Here is a 20,913-nt window from a genome sequence, read left to right on the forward strand (position 1 = left end):
CTCAAGATCCCACATGGGGTGCCATGACTTATCTCCTTATACTATAGCAATAGCCCGCCCTAGGCCACAGCAATTGGGATCAAGAAATATGTTTTGATTAAATATACTACACAGAAGCCTGTTTTAGGATTTCATGCAAATACCAACCACATTTTTTGGTTGTTGTTAATCCTCATATGAGGATATTTTTTCCATTTAATTTTAGAGAGAGTGGAAGGTAGGGGCAGAGACACAGAGAGAGAAATATCAAAGTGAGAGAGACACATCAATTGGTGGCTTCCTACCCACACCCGGACCAGGGCTGGGGATCAAGCCTGCCACCAAGGTACATGCACCTGACTGGAATTAAACCCAGGATTCTTCAGTCCAAGGGCTGACGTTCTATCTACTGAGCCACACTAGCTAGGACATATTTTAATCACACTTTAAAACATGAGGAGAAAAATCATCCAGATTCAGAGCTAATTTAGCTATCACTGAACAATTTTAAAAAATAATGTAACAGTCCCATTAAAATTTTTTCATTAACAGAGACACAAAGGTACAAAGGTGACATTCATCCTTCCTCATCACTGCTGCTCCAGGCATCTTCAAATGCTGGATTTAAATGTGATCTGGTTGAGGTCTAAAAAGAGAGGGAAAAGAAATATTTGATTAATCTATCTCATGATTTTAGGTTCACAATATAGTTATTAATATATCAGATAAAAACAATTAGGTATTTTGAAAGAAACAATATAATTGTTAATTATAAAACAGGTAATGTGAGAAACACCCCACATACTATATAAGATAATGTAATTTCATTTTAAATAGACATACCAGACTTTATCCAAATTATCTATGTTTCCCACAAAGCAGTTACCTCACAACACATACATACATATGTGTGAGCTCATGAGAGTGTACATGCACATACCATGATGCTATTGCTTAATATATTTCTGCAACTCTTTGGAATTATCTGGAGAAAGTGACAAATTACCATCCTTATAGCTAAGATTGGAGCCAGGTCTACAGTCTGACTAGACAACTTTTTATTGTTTGGATGGACCTGACTTTTATAAATAAGCAAATATCGGAAAATGAAGAATAAGGTATTCATTAACCTAAGTAATACAATTTTTGGTTCAAAAAGTAATTTGGGTTATTAAGTTGTGAGATTTATTTATTTTTTATGGTTGGTAAAGGGGTTCAGAAGCAATGCAAAAATGTGTCAGAAATGGTAACACGTTTGTCATTAGCACTAGGTTTCCCTGGGAGATTTCTTGAAAAGATAACATGCATTTACTGATGTTTATTTAAAACAATAAAAGATCATAGTATTCTTTTTTTTTTCTTTTTTAAAAAAATGTTTTATTGATTTTTTTTTCGCCCCCTCCCTCCCTCCCATACATACCCTCCCTCCCCAGAGTTTTATGTCCATTGGTTGTACTTATATGCATGTATGCAAATCCTTTGGTTGATCTATTATCTCTCCCCGATCTTCCTCCCCTCCCCACTGTAATTTGACAGTCTGCCTATTGCTTTACTTTCTCTATATCTGTCTCTTGGTTCATCAGTTTATAATGTTCTTTATCATCCACAAATGAGTGAGGTCATGTGGTGTTTCTCTTTCATTGATTGGCTTATTTCACTCAGCATAATGTTCTCCAATTCTATCCAGGTTGCTGCAAATGATGAGAATTCCTTCTTTTTTATGGCAGCATAAGGATCATAGTATTCTGATGGCTTTAGAGTTATTCCTAATAAAGGTAATCAGCAACTAGAGGAATTTTAATTATCTGTGGTATTTTAAAGCAACTCACTTTTTTGGGAAATATTTTAAATGGTTACCTTCTTATTCTCTGGCAAATGACTAAAGGGCTTTAAGATGGTCTCATTTTTTTTTGAGTGTCTGGGCATTATAAGTCAGGTTTACTTCTCATTCTGCTGCTTTAACATTTGCTATAAGACTTCAAATTATCACCAAGACTACTCAAATTATCTTACATGTATTGCTTTTACAACGTACAGCAATATGCTTTTACAACATATAGCAACATACAGCAATATTCTCAGATATACACTAGGTAATCCCTAGGATGACATAATTTTATAGTTCAAATAATGATGATGGTAGAACAAGTAGACATCCAGTAAATACCCAAAGTATCAGCCAGGATGGTTGTAAAACAATATATTAATTTAGGTATTCTTTATAGCTGTCCTATAGTCTATTACTAATCTAATGTTGGCTATTGCCACTACCGTGTTTCCCCGAAAATTAAGACATCCTCCGAAAATAAGACCTAGTGCAACTTTGGGAGAAAAAATTAATATAAGACACTGTCTTATTTTCGGGGAAACAGGGTATTACTAAACCTAATGTTGACTATCATCACTTAGTTGTACAACAAAATTCAATTGTACCCCAAATGTCCAGATACCAAACAATTTCCAAATTTCAGCTAACCATTTATTTCTAGCAGCAGTCTATGCATTTGCAAGAGTAGTGTACTAAATTATATTCATTTATTCTTTCATCCAAATGTTTACCGGGTTTATAACTTAACTACTAAGTTATCTAGTGAGAGTTTACTCAAAGATGCATTGTCCTTAGGGCAAGGTGATATTTCTCTTTCCTACTCTATCTTTGGAAGTCTTTAACTTTACCAAAAACATCCCTGGATAAACCATATAATGGTCATGCCTCCAAATTCTACTATGGAAGGCCATTATGTAACTTATTAAATATTTAAATTTCATTTGGAGAGTCAACAGAGAAGTAAAATTATATTTTACTGTATATTATTTTTGAGCAAAGAAACAAAAATCAAGTGAAAATTAAAATGTAGTTGTATATAAATGTTACTGTTTGTAGTAGTAATATACTACTAACATTACTTCTTATACTGTAATGTATTATAGGAAGTATATTTTATTGCTAAAAATCACAAATGAAGCATCATACTTAAATTAGAAGCTGCAGTAAAAATATGTATGGATGTATACACATATTATTGCTTGAGACCCACTGTAGCTACCGACAGTTTTCTCTACAACATCTCCTCCTAGTGGACATCCTTTCTATGCTTGAACATCTGTACCTTACCAGGCTGCCTGTTCTATTGACAGATAATTGCAAAAGTCACGAAAATAGGAAAGCATGAGTTTAGAGGGGATCTAATCCAAGTCCAAAAACTGGGAAAGAAGGACAGAAACAAACATCTACCGCATATACATCTTGATAAATCCTAAATTTCTTAATGGTCATTATTGGAAAGTCTCCATAGGTAGAATATAAAGTAATTATACACTTGCACAAATGATAAATAAAAGTTCTATATTGTGTGACTAAAAAAGAAGTAATATTCTTGATGAGAGGTCAAATTTAGACTGTAATGTAACTGACCTATAGGTCTCAGAAAGGAAAAATTAAGAGCTATATAGGCTTGCTTTGACCACAACTATTTTAGAAAGAGGGGGAAAAGAAGGCAGATTACTGATATAATAAAACAGCCTGTCAATTAAATACCAGGATTTATATTTCAAGACCATAAAATTTGTTCCTACTGCCCAATATCCATCAGTTTCTAATGCAGAACTAAATTCCTCCACTATCTAGGATTTTAGAAAAAACACCCATAATGGATTATATCTTGGTTGATGGGAAAGTAAAGCTCACCTAAGGGTGGATCTGAAAGGGATCCTAAAAACAACTTTTCTTTGATGATATAAACTTAGGGATATAAACTTGTCCCAGACAACTAATAAATGGCAAAATTGGGATTCAAATCCAGTTGCCTACCAGTTTTATTATTACTTAATTTCCTGAAACTAAAGACTGAGTGTGTGTATGTGTGTTTTGTTCTGAACTGTAGGTAGTTGCCTCTCTAGGAAACTGCAGGAGTTTTTTATAGTTGAGATGAAAAACATTTAAATATGAGTTAAAAAGTAATTATAAATGTCAGGAACAGAGTCTTGTATAGATGAACTTCTCCACTGGGTATCTGTAAAATGATCACATTCATGTTGTACCTACATTCACAGAAAACTTTCAAACTAAAGTTTTGTGAAAATAATCTTAGCAGAGACCATTTTATGTTGATACTAGGGGCCCATTGCAGGATGGGCTGCCGCCTCCCGCCCCGCCCATGCTTTCCCTCTGGCAGCTGCCTTGCTTTTCCTTTCCCCCCTCTTCCTTCTATGCTGTCTTCAGTCTTCACTCCTCCCTTCCTCAGCCTATGCAAATTAACCACCATCTTTGTTGGGTTAATTTGCATACTTACTCTGACTGGCTGGGTGTGTAAGGAAGGTATAGTCAATTAGCATTTTTCTCTTTTATTAATGTAGACTAGTAGCCTTGTGCACAAATCCGTGCCCCAGTAGGTTCCTGCTGCCCACACATAGCTTGCTTGCTGCCCTGCCCTGTCCTGTAGCTTTCTGCTGCCCACTTGTAGTTTGATGTCCCACCCTCCTGCAGATCCAGGATCTGTTCTTTATGGCTTTGGTCATAGGCCTCAGGGCTTAACGGGTAATTAGCATATTCCTCTTTTATTGTATAGGACTATTATATAGGATGAGAATTATTGCTATCTTAACCTAAAACAGTATATTTTGAAAGATAAGGATTTATAGCTCTAAAACAAAAATAAAGCTAACTTGTGTAACTCTATTTGATTTTCTCTTCATTCAGGTTAATTTTTCATATACAAAATTTTTTCTAGATGAGGAGTTCAAATTATGACTACATAATAAGGAAATAAATAATCATAATCACATGTTAGCTTTATAAATTAAGCATTTCAGTTTTCTTCTAATGTTCTTTTTCCAAACATATATCATAATAGATTAACTTTTATTTGGTAAATAATTGTTATACTTCCTAACAGGATCTATACTGTTTTAACTTGGATTTAATGTATATAGGGATTCCCAAACAGCAGGACACAGTAATTAAATAATAATGCAAAATAAATGGCTGGATCAAATTACTTCACCACATTAAGCTTTCTACAGAAGAATATTCAGTCACTTAAAGCTGCTGTGTACTAAAACTAATCAGGGCCATAATAAACCAATTAGACATGTGATGAAATCTGGAGGTATTCATACAATGTTTGACCAGCCACTTAAAGATTTGTCAGTGTCTTTTTAAAAAAAAAAAAACATTTTATAAAAAAAAAACATTTTCTTTATGATTTAGAAGTCACTAAAAAATTTGTACAAACAATATTTACCCCATCATCATCAGGCACTGGTTCATTTAAGGATGGTATCCAAGCAAGTATATTGCAGTCTCTGCTACCACTGTAAAGTTCCTATAACACAGAAAGCAAATATGTGAATGAGAGTTAATTAACTTAAAGCTGGTACTAATTTGAAACACTTTCATCACTTATATTCAATATAGTACTGGAAGTCTTAGTCAAGCAATTACATGAGAAGAAAAAAAATAAAAGACATCCAAATTGGAAAAGAAGTAAAACTGTCAATATTTGCAGATGACATGATACTGTAGAGAATCCTAAAAATTCCACCAACTATAGACCTGGTGCACAAAATTCATGCATGGGGTGGGGGAGAGGATCTCCTCAGCCCAGTCCGCACCCTCTCCAATCCAGGACCCCTCAGAGGATGTCTGACTGCTGGGATAGGGCCTAAACTGGCAGTCAAACATCCCTCTCACAGTACTGGACCGCTGGCTCCTGACCGCTCACCTGCCTGCCTGATTCGCCCCTAACTGCCCCTCCCCCGGCCAGCCTGATCACCCCTAACCGCCTCTGCCTGTCAGCCTGATTGCCCCTCACTCCCCCCCCCCCCCCACCAACCTAGTTGTCCCTAACTGCCCCCCTTCCAATATGATCACCCCTAACTGCCTCTGCCTGCCAGCCTGATCGCCACCAACCCCACACCCCCACCCCCACTGGCCTGGTTGCCCACACAGCCTGCTGTTCAGTCGTTTGGTTGTCCCTCACTAATCCCTCTGCCAAGCTTTCCACCTGCCCTGGCCGGCCTAGGCCTCCAGGCTACAAAGTTTCAATTATAAAAGGTACATAAATTCCAACAGAAATGGCTGTGGCCACAGAGGGAGCAGGAGGCTTGCTCCAGGCTACAAAGTTTCAATTATAGAAGACAAATATATCCCAGATACCAGGGCCTCCACTTGGGTGGCCAGGGGGCACGGTGGCCTGTAAACCACCAGAAGCCCCTCGCCTAGGCTGCCCCATGGGCCCAAGGGAACCCCCACCCTGATCTGGGACACCCTTCATGGCAAACCAGCTGGCCCTCACCCATGCACCAGCCTCTATTCTGTCTAATAAAAGAGTAATATGCAGATTGACTATCACTCCAACACACAAGATCAAGATAGCTGCCCCCATGTAGTCAAAGATCCTGCCCCCATGTGGACACAAGATGGCCACCACAAGATGGCCAACAGGGAAGGGCAGTTGGGAGGGACCAGGCCTGCAAGGGAGAGAAGTTGGGGGCGATTAAGCCTGTAGGAGAGAGCAGTTAGGGATGACCAGGCTGGCAGAGGAGGGTAGTTGGGGGTAAACAGGCTGGCAGGGGAGCAGTTAGACATCAATCAGACTGGCATGGGAGTGGTTAGGGGGTGATTAGGCTGGCAGCAGAAGCAGTTAGGGGCAATCAGGAAGGCAGGCAGGTGAGCAGTTGGGAGCCAGCAGTCCTGGATTGTAAGAGGGATCCCAGATTGGACAGGGTGCAGGCTGGGCTGAGGGGAACCCCAGCACCGCCCCCCCACCCTGCGTGAATTTTGTGCACCGGGCCTCTAGTAAGGAATAAACAAAATTTACATAGCTCATACATACTTAAATCAAGATACACAAACTGTATTTTGAGATTAGACACATATATTCTATTTTTCCAAAAAGACTGTTTGCAAGAATTTATTTTAATTTGCCCCAAATTTTCTAATGGAGCCCATATGCAAAAAAAAGTTTATCTCAATGAAGATGTTGAGTATTAAATATTGATTCATATATATTTACATCCTATACTATCTAAAAATATATTCTATATTAGCCTTTATTAATGAACCCAAACTCAAATGTGAATTAAAAATATAATTCCTCATAATTAAGTTATAACTAATTCTGATACACACACACACACACACACACGTGCATATATATATACAACTAGTCTGGCAAACTACCTACCTAAATATTTTAAATTCCCATTGGTATCATTCTTACCTGGAAATTAGACTGAAATACACAGCAGTCAACACTTTTATAATGTCCCTTAAGCATAGTTATCTGTTCTCCTGAGTAAATTGTATAAACAGCAATGGTGCTACCATATGGTACAAAAACAAATTCTGAACTGCAGCCACAGGAGACAGCGAATTTCAATCCTTTTCTACTGTCATTATAAACTTTTCCGTAATTCACCTGCAGGATATAAAAATCAAGAAGTTATTTCTTAAATCTGAATTAAAAAGATAAAGACTAGAAGTATTTACTAAAATATTAGACTATATTATAAAAGGGTTCTTATATATCTAAAGGAAATGACCAATGCTCTAATATAAAGAAGTGCCAATGACATAAATATACATTTCAAAGGAGGAAATACAAATAGTAAAAAATTCCACACACAAAAAAATGTTCAGATTTCAACCTTGATAGAAAGAAAAAAGCAATTAAGGCATCCTTAAAGAATAATTCTCAACCTAGCTGGTTTTGCTCAGTGGATAGAGCATCAGCTTGTGGACTGAAGGTTCCTGGGTTTGATTCTAGTTAAGGGCATGTACCTTGGTTGTAGGCTCCCAGCCCTGGTCAGGAGCATGCGGGAGGCAACCAATCGATTTGTCTCTCTCATGTTGGTGTTTCTCTCTGTCTCTCCCTCTCCCTTCCACTCTCTCTAAAAATCAATGTGAAAAAATATCCTTGTGTGAGGATTAAAAAAAAAGAAGAAGAATTCTCAACAATTTAGCAAACATTTTAAGAAACCATAAAATACTCAATATGGGCATAAGGGAAATAAACATGGAGGCCCTTAATTTGGTCATTTCTTCTAAAGGCCAAAAGGTTTATTATGCAACAAAAATACAAAGATACTGTACTTGGTGGGAAATAACCTTTTATTTTAAAACATTTTCAATTATGGTAAAATATACATAAAATTTGCCATTTTAATCCCATTTAAGTGTGCAGTTCATTGACATTAAGCACATTAACAATTGTACAACCATCACCATCAGTGTTCACAAATCTTTTCATCTTTATTTATTTTATTTTATTTTTTTACTTTATTGATTTTTTACAGAGGAAGAGAGAGAGATAGAGAGTTAGAAACATCGATGAGAGAGAAACATCGATCAGCTGCCTCTTGCACACCCCCTATTGGGGATGTGCCCGCAACAAAGGTACATGCCCTTGACCAGAATTGAACACGGGACCCTTCAGTCCGCAGGCCGATGCTCTATCCACTGAGCCAAACCGGTTTCAGCTCATCTTAAAAAACTGAAACTCTATACCCATTAAACAACAATGATATTCTTATTCCTTGACCTAGTAACTACTAGGAATTTATCTTAGGAAAATAATTTAACAGCAGAAAGCTCTATGTCAAGAGGAATTCAATGCATTAATTCAAATAGCAAAATAACTGAGATTATATGTAAATTTCTAGTAATGTTACATTAATTCTGTAGTTTACATAGAAATTAAAAATGATAACTATGAAAATTATGCAGACAATAGAAATTCATAATTCTCGGCCCTATCCTTTATTTTAACAAGATCCCTATGTGATTTGCCACAGCATAGATGGACCCAGAGGATATTATGCTAAGAGAAATAAGTCAGAGAAAGACAAATACCATGTGATTTTATCTAAAGAACAATATGAATGGATAAATAGAAAGGATATATGCACCCCTATGTTCATAGCACCACAATTTACAATAGCTAAGATTTGGAAAGAGCCTAAGTGCCCATCAGCAAATGAGTGGATAAGAAAACTGTGGTACATCTACACAATGGAATACTACCCTGATATAAAAAAGAAGGAATTCTTACCATTTGCAACAGCATGGATGGAATTGGAAAGCATTATGCTAAGTGAAATAAGCCAGCCAGAGAAAGAAAAATATCACATGATCTCACTCATTTGTGGAATATAATGAACAACATAACTGATGAAAACAAATAGAACCAGAGTCATAGAGGCATCAAACAAACTGTCCAACCTATGAGGGAAGGCAATGGGTGAGGGGGTAAGAGATCAACCAAAGGACTTGTATGCATGCATATGAGCATAAACAATGGGGGGGGGGGGCTGCAGGTGTGGGGGTGAGGGTATGTGTTGGGGGTTGGGGGCAGCCGGGGAGAGGCCAATGCAGAGAAAAAGAGACTTATCTAGTAATACATTAAACAATAAAGGAAAAAAAGCTGATTCAGAGTTAAGAAATAGAGTTAGACAAGAAACGGAGTTAAATCTATACGAAAAAAAAGTCAAATGGTGTATGACACATCCATTTCTTTAATTTATATTCAAAAGGTTTTTAATATAAAAATATTAATTTATATTCAAAAGGTTTTAAAAATTTCTTACTAGTGTGTTTTCTCCATTGGAACTATTCCAGAGCCTCATTCGATTATCAGTACCAATAGTCAGCAGGTGAAGCCCATCGCTTGTAAAACATAAGCCATTAACTTTCCCATTATGAGCAGTGTTTGCTGCAATGAAAAATACAACTCAGTTTATCTGTTCTTGCATTCAGTACATATTTAATGCCTGATGATCTATTTATTTAAACACATTCAAGGACAACTATCTGAATATATAAGTTGATTATATTTAACATTCATCAACCTTTTGATTATTTGAATATGATAATCTATATAAATTAGAACCATTAAACTGAGGAAAACTAAAAAGTCAAAGGAAAAAAATTCTTGCCAAATATATTTGTCTTCAAAGAGTAAGCTGTGTGCCTCGCTGCTGTGGCTTCATGGTTGAGTGTTAACCTATGAACCAGAAGGTCATGGTTGGAGCATGTGCACAGCTTATAGGCTCAATCCCTAGTAGGGGTCGTGAAGGAGGCAGCTGATCAATGATTCTCTCTCATCATAGATGTTTCTTTCTCTCTCTCCTCTTTTCCTCTCTAAAATTAATTTAAAAAAAATACAAAAAGTATTTAAACTGTATTATAAAACTCAAATACATAATCTAACACAAAAAATTTAAACACATTTCAAAATTCTTATATACTATTTCCATTTTTAGTCTAAAAATCATCCCGAGGACTATTAAAAGTCATTAGTAGTAGTATTTCCTATTTTAAAAACATTATCAGAAGATAATGTTCTAGTCTCGCAATCAAAATTCCTATTACTTTCAAAATAAACAACTTTGAGAAAGCATAATTCTCAATAGCCTGATTAAGTAAAAAGATTATTAAAACAATTAAGATTTTTATATAGTTCATCCTAATTATTTCTGATCCAGAATTAATTCTGAATCAGAATTTTAACCTACACAAAAATGAAATTCTATTGTAAAAATGCAATTGAGGTACTTTATCACCTGACACATTTAACACAACTTGCAAATTTTGTTCTGACATAATGGCCACTAACTGTTATTACTTCTTTAATTTAATTAAAACTTCCTAAGTGGCACTGAATTTGTATTAGTTAGTATAATTAGAAAGAAAAAAAAGGTAACATTAATCCAGAAAAGTTTTTACACTTGAAAATTCAGGGACAGAAGAAATGCCATATTAACTTGTATTTTGAAGAAAGACAACAATAATTTATTTTAATTAAGAAATTGACTTAATATGAATGCCTTTTAAAAATAAATCACAAAATTTGCCATTTGTCAATATATATTTAGTATTGGTTTTATTCAAAATTTTCAATATAAGAATGCTATCATTATCATATTTCATATTTAGTGCATTCCCCATTACCTGATTCAGCAGCTTGTGACTTTTCCCCATTATGCTGATCAAGAGTAATCAAACATCCTGATGCTTTCCTCACATCCCATAATTTTACTCTACTGTCAGCACTGAGAAGAGATAAATGTTACAGTGACATAAATAACTAGAATAGTGACTGTACTCTTCACTTATATTTTCAGTATTATGGCGTATTTCTACATTTGGGTTATTGTACTTTTGTCTTATAAGCAAACATTCAATAGTCAACAGGATCACAAAGAAGTAAAAAATAAGAGAAAAAATATTTTTTTTAGATCACAAGGATAGAATTCTGCTACATTTCATTTTTTTATTATTATGTAGTTTTTATTTTCTTTATTTTTTTAATAACAGGAACATCTTTCTCAAGGAGTAGGTAGGCTTAGAGCTTGTTGCTTAAGCAAATTTGTCACTACAGCCTTACTATTGTTTATTATTCAAAATGTTGTCTACACAATCAAGCAGTTAACTAATTTCACTTTGCTTAAGAATTCATTTAGCATGGATTTGGTGGGCTTTTAATTTAATTAATTGATTAATTTTAAATATATTTTTATTGATTTCTGAGAGGAAGGGAGAGGGAGAGAAACATCAATGATGAGAATCATTGATCAGCTGCCTCCTGCAGCCCCCCTAAACGGGGATCGTGCTCGCAACCCAGGCATGTGCCCTTGAACAGAACTGAACCCAGGACTCTTCAGTCTGCAGGCTGACACTCTATCCACTGAGCCAAAGCAGCTAGGGCTGAGCTTTTAATTTTATATGATAAAAATAAGAACAAAATTAATAAGAGCAAAATATTTTTATTTGGTTTCCTATACTCAAATCAATCTTTGCCCAATATACAATAACTAAATTTAATGTCTTCTAGAAATTAGATATTTATTTTTCATTTTACTTCAAGGAAAAGAAAGGCAAAACCATGGTTTATTAATTTCAGTTTTTATTTATTTATTTTTCTCATTAATTTCAGCTTTTAGGTCATGGGTTCCATTCCTGGTCAAGGGCATGTACCTTGGTTGCAAGTTCCCCATTCCAAGAAGGGGCGTGGGGGAGGCAACCAATCGATATGTCCATCTCATCTCACATCAATATTGCTTTCTCTTCCTCTCCCTGTCTTCCCTCCCTTCCACTATCTCTAGAAATCAATGGAAAAAATGTCCTCCAGTGAGGATTAATATATATATATATATATATATATATATATATATATATATAATTATAATTAATTATAATTATATAATTAATATAATATATATATAATCAGTTCAACACCTACTTTCAGTCATCACAAAGATTCAACAATATTCCATTGGGTTTATCCAGGCCATTTTAATTAGAAAGACCACTGCATTGCATTTTATAAATCTGTGACTCATTTCACAGACCACTATCAAACCTAGCCAATCAGAAGTCAGCAAAAAACTAGGTTTCCATTCTCAAGTTGGTTTTATTTCTTTCCAGCTGGAGAAAACATTTGCAATGAGAGAGTGCGAGGATTTAAATCTCTTCAAAAAAACAGATTAGCTTTAGAGATATCTGACATGGATTACTAAATCCATTCTAGTACTGATTCAAATTCCGAGGGTACTCTGAGAACTGATCACCTATTAGCCTCCCTGTTATTTGAGGAAAAGCTAGCATGTACCCACAAAAAGCACCTAGCTCCTCACCTTCACACTTCTTTAGTCACCTTCTTAAGAATTCAACTTCAGAAATTGTAAATTTCAACATTACATTCTGCAAATCAGTAACAAATAGTCTTTTGGGACTAATCTGTGACAGAGAGGGAGGGCTAGCAGCTTTATAAAAATCCAGGCACATATTTTTATAAAAATTATATGAATAGCTTTTGTAATAATTCTTCTGCAAACATTTATTAAAATGTCTATATCAAAATCTTTGACTACTATTTCCTATACTTTCAGTTTTTTGATTTTCTTACTCTGATACACATACTTCTTCTATCTCATTATGTCTTTGATTCACTCCAATAAGCTTTTCTGTGATTTTATTTCCTTCCTTATACGCATGACTTTCACATTTTTTCACACAATTGTTAAATCTGTGTCATTTAATATTTTGATTTCTGTGGCTTAGTAGATCTGTGGTCTAAACATTCAACTAAGCACACAACACTGCCCACCCTGCATTCTTATGTGGCCCGTACCAGACTGCTAGCCCAATTGTTAAAATTGTTAATCTAAATCTTAAAATTGCATCCCCATTCTGGTATTTTCAATGGATGACATGAAGTTCTATTCCACTAAAAAAACACTATGCTCGCTTTCTTGAGCTCTCTGCAAACTCATGTACTTAACTGTATTCCTTCTTCATTTAGTCTCACAGTGCCCTTCATGTGTCAAATTAAGTGTCCTCCTTCTACTTGGACCCTTGATACAGCTCCCTTAAATATCTGTTTAAGGTCTTGATGTAACAACTTTCCCTCCATTTCTTATCTTCACCAATTCCCCTCTACTGGTACTTTCTCTCACCATTTAAATACATTAGACTATTCCCTCCAACAAACAAAACCCCCAAATGCTTTGGTCCACTCAAGTTAAGTGCTTCTGCTATCTTATCCCATATTACACCTCTCAGAGACTTAACTTTATGAAAGCATTTTTTCAGGCTGTAATATAATTGATTTTTCTGTTAGCTTCTTGAGGGGAATATACCTTAGTTGACTCTATATCCCTTACAGAATGCTTGGCACATGGTAGGCAGTCTTTAAATATTAGTAAATTGAATCAATGAATGGATGGATATGTTGAATCAGTCAAAATAAATCTGCATTAAAAAAATGAATAAAAATGCTATTTTTAAATTAACAGCGCTAATACTTTTTTATACAAAAATGACACAACACAGTTGTTTTTCTATATTTCCAGCAGTACTAGATTTGCACTGCTACACTGATTCTCTTTATTTTCTCTTATTTTAAAAGGTGAGCACTTTCAAAATGATTAGACAAGATTAGAGCTTTTATGCAAAGAAAAATTCTTTCGGTGATATGAATTAAAATCTGTAACTAAATAATTTTATTTTTAAGGACCTAATAACTAAACACACATCTTACATAGTCTTCTAGAAATGCTTTTTATTATTAACTTCAAAACCAAATAATTTACAATTTACCTTGCAGTTGCCAAGATATAATCATAACGTGGTGACCAGGAAACTGCCAAAATTTCTTGTCTGTGACCTGCAAATACAAACTGTATGAAAAGTCTTACAAAGTACTTAAAAATCAAAAGATACAGTGCAATTAATTTTGATTCTGAAGAAAGTGAAGACTAAGTATTAAAGGTAAATTGATATAATCATTTTTTCACTTTTTAAATAATGGTTTAAGTATAGGGTGCTCCAAAATATGTATACATACACTTTGAGTAATTATGAAGGCGGCATTAAAATATATTTCATTTTCAAAATTGAGCTATAAGCTGTTATAGTGTATAGATATTTGTGGGGGGACATTCTGTATTAATAGGAAGTCTAAGGGGCATTTCTTACATATGGTATTCTATATAATAAAGAGGTAACTTGCAAATGGTCGTTACGCCATGATGCATAACAGCCAGCAGAGGGCTACAGGAGGGCAGGGCAGTGAGCTACCTGTGGCAGAGAGCTACAGGAGGGCGGGGCGGCCAGCTGAGGCAAACAGCAGAAAGCTACTGCATAGGGCTACTAGTTTTAATATAAAAGGCCTGATTTTGCTTTGGAAAAATAGGCAGAGCAAGTGAGTCTTTCTTTTTAAATACAGGTCTTGGCCTAACAACTCAATCTATCATTTACTTATCTCTATAGGAAAAGCCACTAAAATAACCAAAGATAAACATTCTAAACAATAAAAATATTTTCTAACTTTTTAGGAAGATATAAGACAGGAAAGTAACTTTTAATTCATGATTATGAAAAGACATTTGTATAAAAGTTTTATCCAGAAAGCAAAAGTGGTAAAGTTCATAAGATAAGTGATTTCAGCATTTTAATGCATTTTTACCTAACTGAATTATTCAAATCAGTTATTTTAATCTACTTAGCTTATGTTAAAAAGAAACTAATAGCGCCGAAACCGGTTTGGTTCAATGGATAGAGCGTCGGCTTGGGAACTGAAGGGTCCTGGGTTCGATTCCGGTCAAGGGCATGCACCTTGGTTGCGGGCATATCCCCAGTAGGGGGTGTGCAAGAGGCAGCTGATCGATGACTCTCTCTCATTGATGTTTCTGACTCTCTATCTCTCTCCCTTTCTCTCTGTACAAAATCAATAAAATATATTAAAAAAAGAAAGAAACTAATAATATAAAACAAATGTTATCTATTTCACCAAGTTTTTCTTACATATTTATGTGTTTCTCAGAGATGAATAAAGATGTATATTTCTGAATTACACCCCATATTTTCATTGTTTAAAATTAAATTATATAATGCTGACTTTTAAAAGTAGCAAAAATAATTTCATATACCTGTACCAAAGTATTATGTCAATATCTTTTTCTAACATATTTTTATTGAGGAATTAAAAAAGCACCTAAATTTTAAGAATCTTTACTCAGCCAGAACAATATTAGACTATGTTCATGAGACAAATGTACTCATGTAAGTTTCACAAGCAGTTTATTTTTCCACAGGTAGAAATAGCACAAGGTTTTGAGTTAGACCTTCCATAACCTTTGAGCTCCCCTATGGCCATTGTTCATATAAATGTCTCTTCAATAGTTCAGTTTTATAAGAATAATGCACAGAAGGATCTTTATTTCCCTGTTGACTTTTAACAACTAGCACAAAACACATCAGTCATGTCACTTACAAAGCATACATTGTTAGTAATGTTTCTTTTTATTGAATGGTTTACTCAGAGTAGTAGTTGTTACAAATAAAAAATACCCTGTAGAATGTGGCAACAGGATCCAGACTTCAAGTCACAAAGTTGTACTTTGGGCGCTCTAGTACCAACTGTAAAACAAAAACAGAAATGGTTTAAGATAATTTTCTTATAAATCATCATCAAAAAGAAATAAGAAACTACTATTATGAATTAATGTCATTTTCACTATATCCATACAGAAATATGAAAATGTATATTAAAATATATTTCAAATAATTTTAATGTCTATAATTAGAAAACTTATTTTAATGGTAGTTATATTTTAGTACTAAGACAATTTTATTATTGCATTATTATTTAACATTTAATATAGAAATAATTGTTTTTTTTTCACAAGAAGTTGCAAAGATAGTACAGAGAGGCCCTTGTGTACCCTTCAATCAGGTTCCTCCAATGGTTACATTTCAGGTAACTATAGTACAATATCAAATCCAGGAAATATGTATTGGTACCATGTGGTATATAATTCTATATTATTTTATCACCTCAAATTATTTTAAAAGCTCAGTTTTTTTGTGATAATGAAATATTTCCAAACGCTAGTAATAGATTCCAGAAACTCTGGACTCAGATTGAGTGGACCTCAAACACAAATTAATGCCCAACTCTTCTCTTTAGATGAAGCAGCTAACTGATGTCCAGAGATTCGTGTAGTGCCAGAGAATAATTAAATCACAGGGAACTGACCCCTGATAACAGAAAAACATTTTTTTCTTCCACATACATGGAAATTGTTGTTGCAGGTACTTCCATAAAAATGAATGTTTAATTTGAATCACACAATTTTAGAGAAAAGGAAATAATTTCCTTATTTTCTTGTGTTGAATTGGATAAGTTGCCAAATTTTGCTCATGTACAATCTTTAAAACTTGGTGTTTTAAAAGAAATTCTTTGGGAACATTTAATTAATCTTTGAATCCTACCCACTAGCAGTGCCTGACCTGCACAATATCTGTTAAGCTGAATATAACTAGTAGCATACACCTGTCCTTTTGTGTGTGTGTGTGTGTGTGTGTGTGTATGTGTGTGTTTTAAAGAATTGTAATCTCCATTTGAGTTAAAATGTCTATGTCAAAACTAACTAGAAATGAAAAGAGAGAAAGTTTTCAAAATGTTACAAAATAAATGAGTAAATGTACAAACCTGCTACCAAGCAGTGCTGAGTGGCAACTGGAGACATATGATGACTATAAACTGTTTCTTCAAAATTAAAAATATCTGCAGCCTGATAATCAAAAAACATCTTAAAAGTGTATTCTAATTACAGTCAGAAAAGCAACAAATTCCTTATTTACTTATTTTCACATTGCTAGGAGTTTTTAAACTGACTTATTAATTTATTTGACTTAAATATAGGAATCTTAATACCCTAAAAAACCTGATACTTTTAAATCCTGTTATTTGTAACACTTTTTCCCCCCTTATGTGAGAAACAGCTTTTCTCTCACAAATCCCAGAGATTAAGACTAAAGACAGCCTGGCTCATCATCTTTCTCTCTTCTATCCTGGGGACGTCAGCATCTACACAGATGATCTAGCCAGCACTCTGCTTCTCAGTTCCATGCAAGCATGGCTATCATACTCTCATCACCTAGAACTCCTCCTCCTTTAAAACTATACATTTCAGCCTAGTCAGTGTTGCTCAGTGGTTGAGCGTTGACCCATGAACTGAGAGGTCGCCAGTTCGATTCAAGGTCAGGGTACATGTCCAGGTTTCCGCTAGATCCCTGCTGCTTAGGGATGTTGAACATCTTTTCGTGTGTAAATCCCTAAGCAACAGGGAAATGCAAACCAAGACCACAATGAGGTGTCATCTCATACCTTTTAGATAAACTATTATCAAAAACAAGAAGTAACAATGTTGGCAAGGATGTGGAGAAAAGAGAACCCTTGTACACTTTTAGTGCAGCCATTATGGAACAGTATGGAAGTTCCTCAAAAAGTTAAAAATAGATCAACCATATGATCTGGCAATTCTACTCCTGGATATTCATCTAAAGAAAACAAAAACACCAATTTGAAAAGACATATGCACCCCATGTGTATTGCAGCTTTATTTAATAGACATAGAGAAATATTCAGCCACAAGAAAGAAGGAAAATCTGACATTTGTGACAAGATGGATGGACCTTGAGGGCGTTATGCTAAGTGAAATAAGTCAGAGTAAAAGAAATACCAGTTGATTTCTTTTATATGTGGAACCTAAGAAAGCCAAACCAATAGAAACAGAATAAAATAGTGTTTACCAGGGGTTAGGAAGTGGGAAAAATGGGAAGATGTTGGTCTTAGGGGATAAATTTCCAGTTGTAAGACATGAGAAGTAAAAAGTTGCCTAGGGAAAAGGACTTGAGACAGAGAGTACAACACAGTCAAGATATGATCAGAAGGCAAAAGAAGATCAATTTAGTGGCAGCAAATCATTTATGGAAAAAGAGGTAGAAGCTAAGTTTGAGGGAGTTGGGTGAGGTTACGGAAAATTTAGAATGTCAGGCTGAATTTAAACAATGGGAGACAGTAGTGGGTTTGGGTGAAGACCGGATGACTGTTTTATAATATGATTAATTCTGGGGTAGAACTTACCATAGAAAATGTGGAAAGAAAAATGCAGGGAAACCATTTAGCAGTTTTTAGTAGTAGTCTAGATATACAGTGATGGTAAGGGAAAGAGAAATATGAGAATTAGAAGAAAGATTGCTAAGATTTGAGGACTAAATGGATCTGAGAAGTGATCAGCATGTAACATGTTAAATTTGAGCAGAGGTTCTATAAAGAGGTAGAGAAATTTGGACTAGAGCTCAGGGAAAAGATTAACACTAGAAATATAAATTTGACCAAATATCATAAAAACTATTATCTACTGTTGGACATTTACTAAACTATAATATTAACAGCTTTCTTTTCCTTTACGTTTTTAGGTCAATAAGAGATAAGTCCAATTTCCTTCTTTATACCACAAGACCACAGTAGTTTTAAATAATAAAGATAATAGCTAATGGCTTTTAACCACTTACTATATGTTAGGCACTGATCCAGTTTCTTTACAATATTGACCTATTTAAATTTAATAACCATTCTATAAGTAACAATCATGGTCCACATTAACAGATGAGAAAATGCAACACAAATAGGTTCAGATAATTGTCCAATGTTATATGTCTAGTCACCAACATATGACCTCAGGTAACCTAACTTTCCTTAACCATTATAGTGCTTTCACATCTATTACATGACATCTTAGAAAATAATCACACCAAAAAGGTTTAGAACTAAATTCCTCCTCATCCTACAGATCCATTTGGAAAGATTTTAATTTACTTACTTGTAATGTGTTTGTATCCCATACTTTCAGAGTTTTATCAAATGAGCTGGATGTGAACATGCCAGTGTCATGAGGATACCACTGTACAGTTTCCACACTATATTTGTGAACATCAGGATGGTATCTACAAAACAGCAACCAAAATTTAGAGATAACTGACTTATGTGAGTTTGAATTGATACTACATTAACAAATAGTAGTCTTAGGAAGGATGATATGAATGGCCAAATCTAGGTCACATGACTGTGTCCTAGCTGTCCAGGGAAAGAGTATGTTCAGACATCTCTAGTTTTAGGCTTCCCTAATGTGATATGGAGTCTGCTCCCTACTAAAACTCTTAAAATGAGAGGCTTCCTATATAAGTACTGTAGCCTGGAGGGATCAGCCAGTTACACTGGACCTGTTCATGCAGGGGACGTGATTTTTCCTTACTGAAAGAGATACTTATTCTAGTTTTGGATTTGCTCTTCCCAATATCATTTTATCAGCACTATCATTCTTAGATTGTTGAATTCCTCACATACTTCCAGCATACCCACACAATATTATTTCTGATCAAGGAACTTACTCTATAGCAAAAAATGCAACTGTGATGCCCATGGGATCCACCACTCTTATATAATCCATCACCCATAGAAGCATGGTCAGGCGATGACTCAGTTATGGTATCAGCTACAATACACCTTGTGAGGGTAAAGTGTAGTCCTAAACGATACAGTATATGCTCTGAGGGAGTGCTCAATACAGTATACGAGTCACTTTACTGAATCTTAATTAAAAAAAAAAAAACCTGGGTGTTAAGAAACACAAGATAATGCAGGGACATAAGTCTTTATCTTCTAGAGATATAAATAATTATGAATAAAATTATGACTCGATTTGCTTCAAAACAGTTCTCAGAGTGTGTGGGTGGAGATGAAATAATTAGTTATAATTGACTAGAGGTCTGGTGCACAAAATTCATCTATTGTACTTGGGGGTGGGGTCCTCAAGCCTGGCAGTCCAAGAGCCCTCAGGGGATATCCAACTGCTGGCTTAGACCCATTCCCTGCAGTCAGACATCCTTAGCGCTGCAGCGGAGGCAAGAGAAGCTTCCGCCACTGCTGCTGTGCTTGCCAGCCATGAGCTCTCCCTGTGGGAGCACACTAATCACCAGGGGGCAACTCCTGTGTTGAGCGTCTGCCCCCTAGTGGCCAGTGTGCGACCAGTTGTTCCACTGTTTGGTCTGTTTACAAATTAGCCTTTTATTAAATAGGATAGTTGTTAAGCTGGGCGATGGGTATGCAGCTCATTATATTACTCTCTACTTTTGTATATGTTAGAAAATTTCCATAAGATAAAAGTTAACAGAAAATGAATGCAACTGTGTGAAGAAAGGACCAGCATGAGTTCTGATTCCTTAAGGTGAAGGTTTGGATCGCAATACCAGCTTAAGGATCTTGAACATTTGTGCTGCTACCTGAAGAATGAGAACATGAAGAAAGAAAGTCTCAAATGCCAGTTCTGGCCTTGAGACAGCTACAAAAATAAAAAGGATATAGTGCCTATCCATATTTTCTTTATTTCTATGTCATATGTGGATATACTTATATATGCTTTAATTAATTTCATTTCCCTTCTTTCCTCTCTCTTAACTCCATTAATTTATAGAGGTTAACTACATAATTGATCCCAGAGGTTGCATAATATTGATACAAGATCATGTAAAACAAGTATTGAAAAATAAACATTATCTTGAACTGGAGTTGGATGTGTTAACTA

The 20,913-nt window shown here is 35.1% G+C and overlaps 1 protein-coding gene across 7 annotated transcripts in view; it reads right to left on the reverse strand.

Moving 5' to 3' along the window:
• Nucleotides 1-507: 507 nt before the first annotated feature.
• Nucleotides 508-20,913, reverse strand: part of ERCC8 (ERCC excision repair 8, CSA ubiquitin ligase complex subunit) — a 32,490-nt gene continuing 12,084 nt past the window's right edge. For 3 of the 7 annotated variants that reach the window (XM_036409693.1, XM_036409691.1, XM_036409690.1), the window contains 9 exons: nt 19,153-19,276; nt 16,977-17,058; nt 15,833-15,901; nt 14,081-14,147; nt 10,931-11,031; nt 9,568-9,692; nt 7,203-7,400; nt 5,223-5,303; nt 508-625 (listed from right to left, as the gene is read on the reverse strand). In XM_036409693.1, coding sequence (XP_036265586.1) covers nt 557-625; nt 5,223-5,303; nt 7,203-7,400; nt 9,568-9,692; nt 10,931-11,031; nt 14,081-14,147; nt 15,833-15,901; nt 16,977-17,058; nt 19,153-19,276 — 916 coding nt within the window. In that variant the 3' untranslated portion in view covers nt 508-556. The remainder of the gene's footprint in view (nt 626-5,222; nt 5,304-7,202; nt 7,401-9,567; nt 9,693-10,930; nt 11,032-14,080; nt 14,148-15,832; nt 15,902-16,976; nt 17,059-19,152; nt 19,277-20,913) is intronic. The other 4 variants (XM_045571125.1, XM_036409695.1, XM_045571124.1 and 1 more) reach the window with 2 other exon arrangements.

This window comes from Pipistrellus kuhlii, unplaced genomic scaffold (assembly GCF_014108245.1).
Source record: "Pipistrellus kuhlii isolate mPipKuh1 unplaced genomic scaffold, mPipKuh1.p scaffold_m20_p_4, whole genome shotgun sequence".
In the NCBI taxonomy this organism is placed as follows: Eukaryota; Metazoa; Chordata; class Mammalia; order Chiroptera; family Vespertilionidae; genus Pipistrellus; species Pipistrellus kuhlii.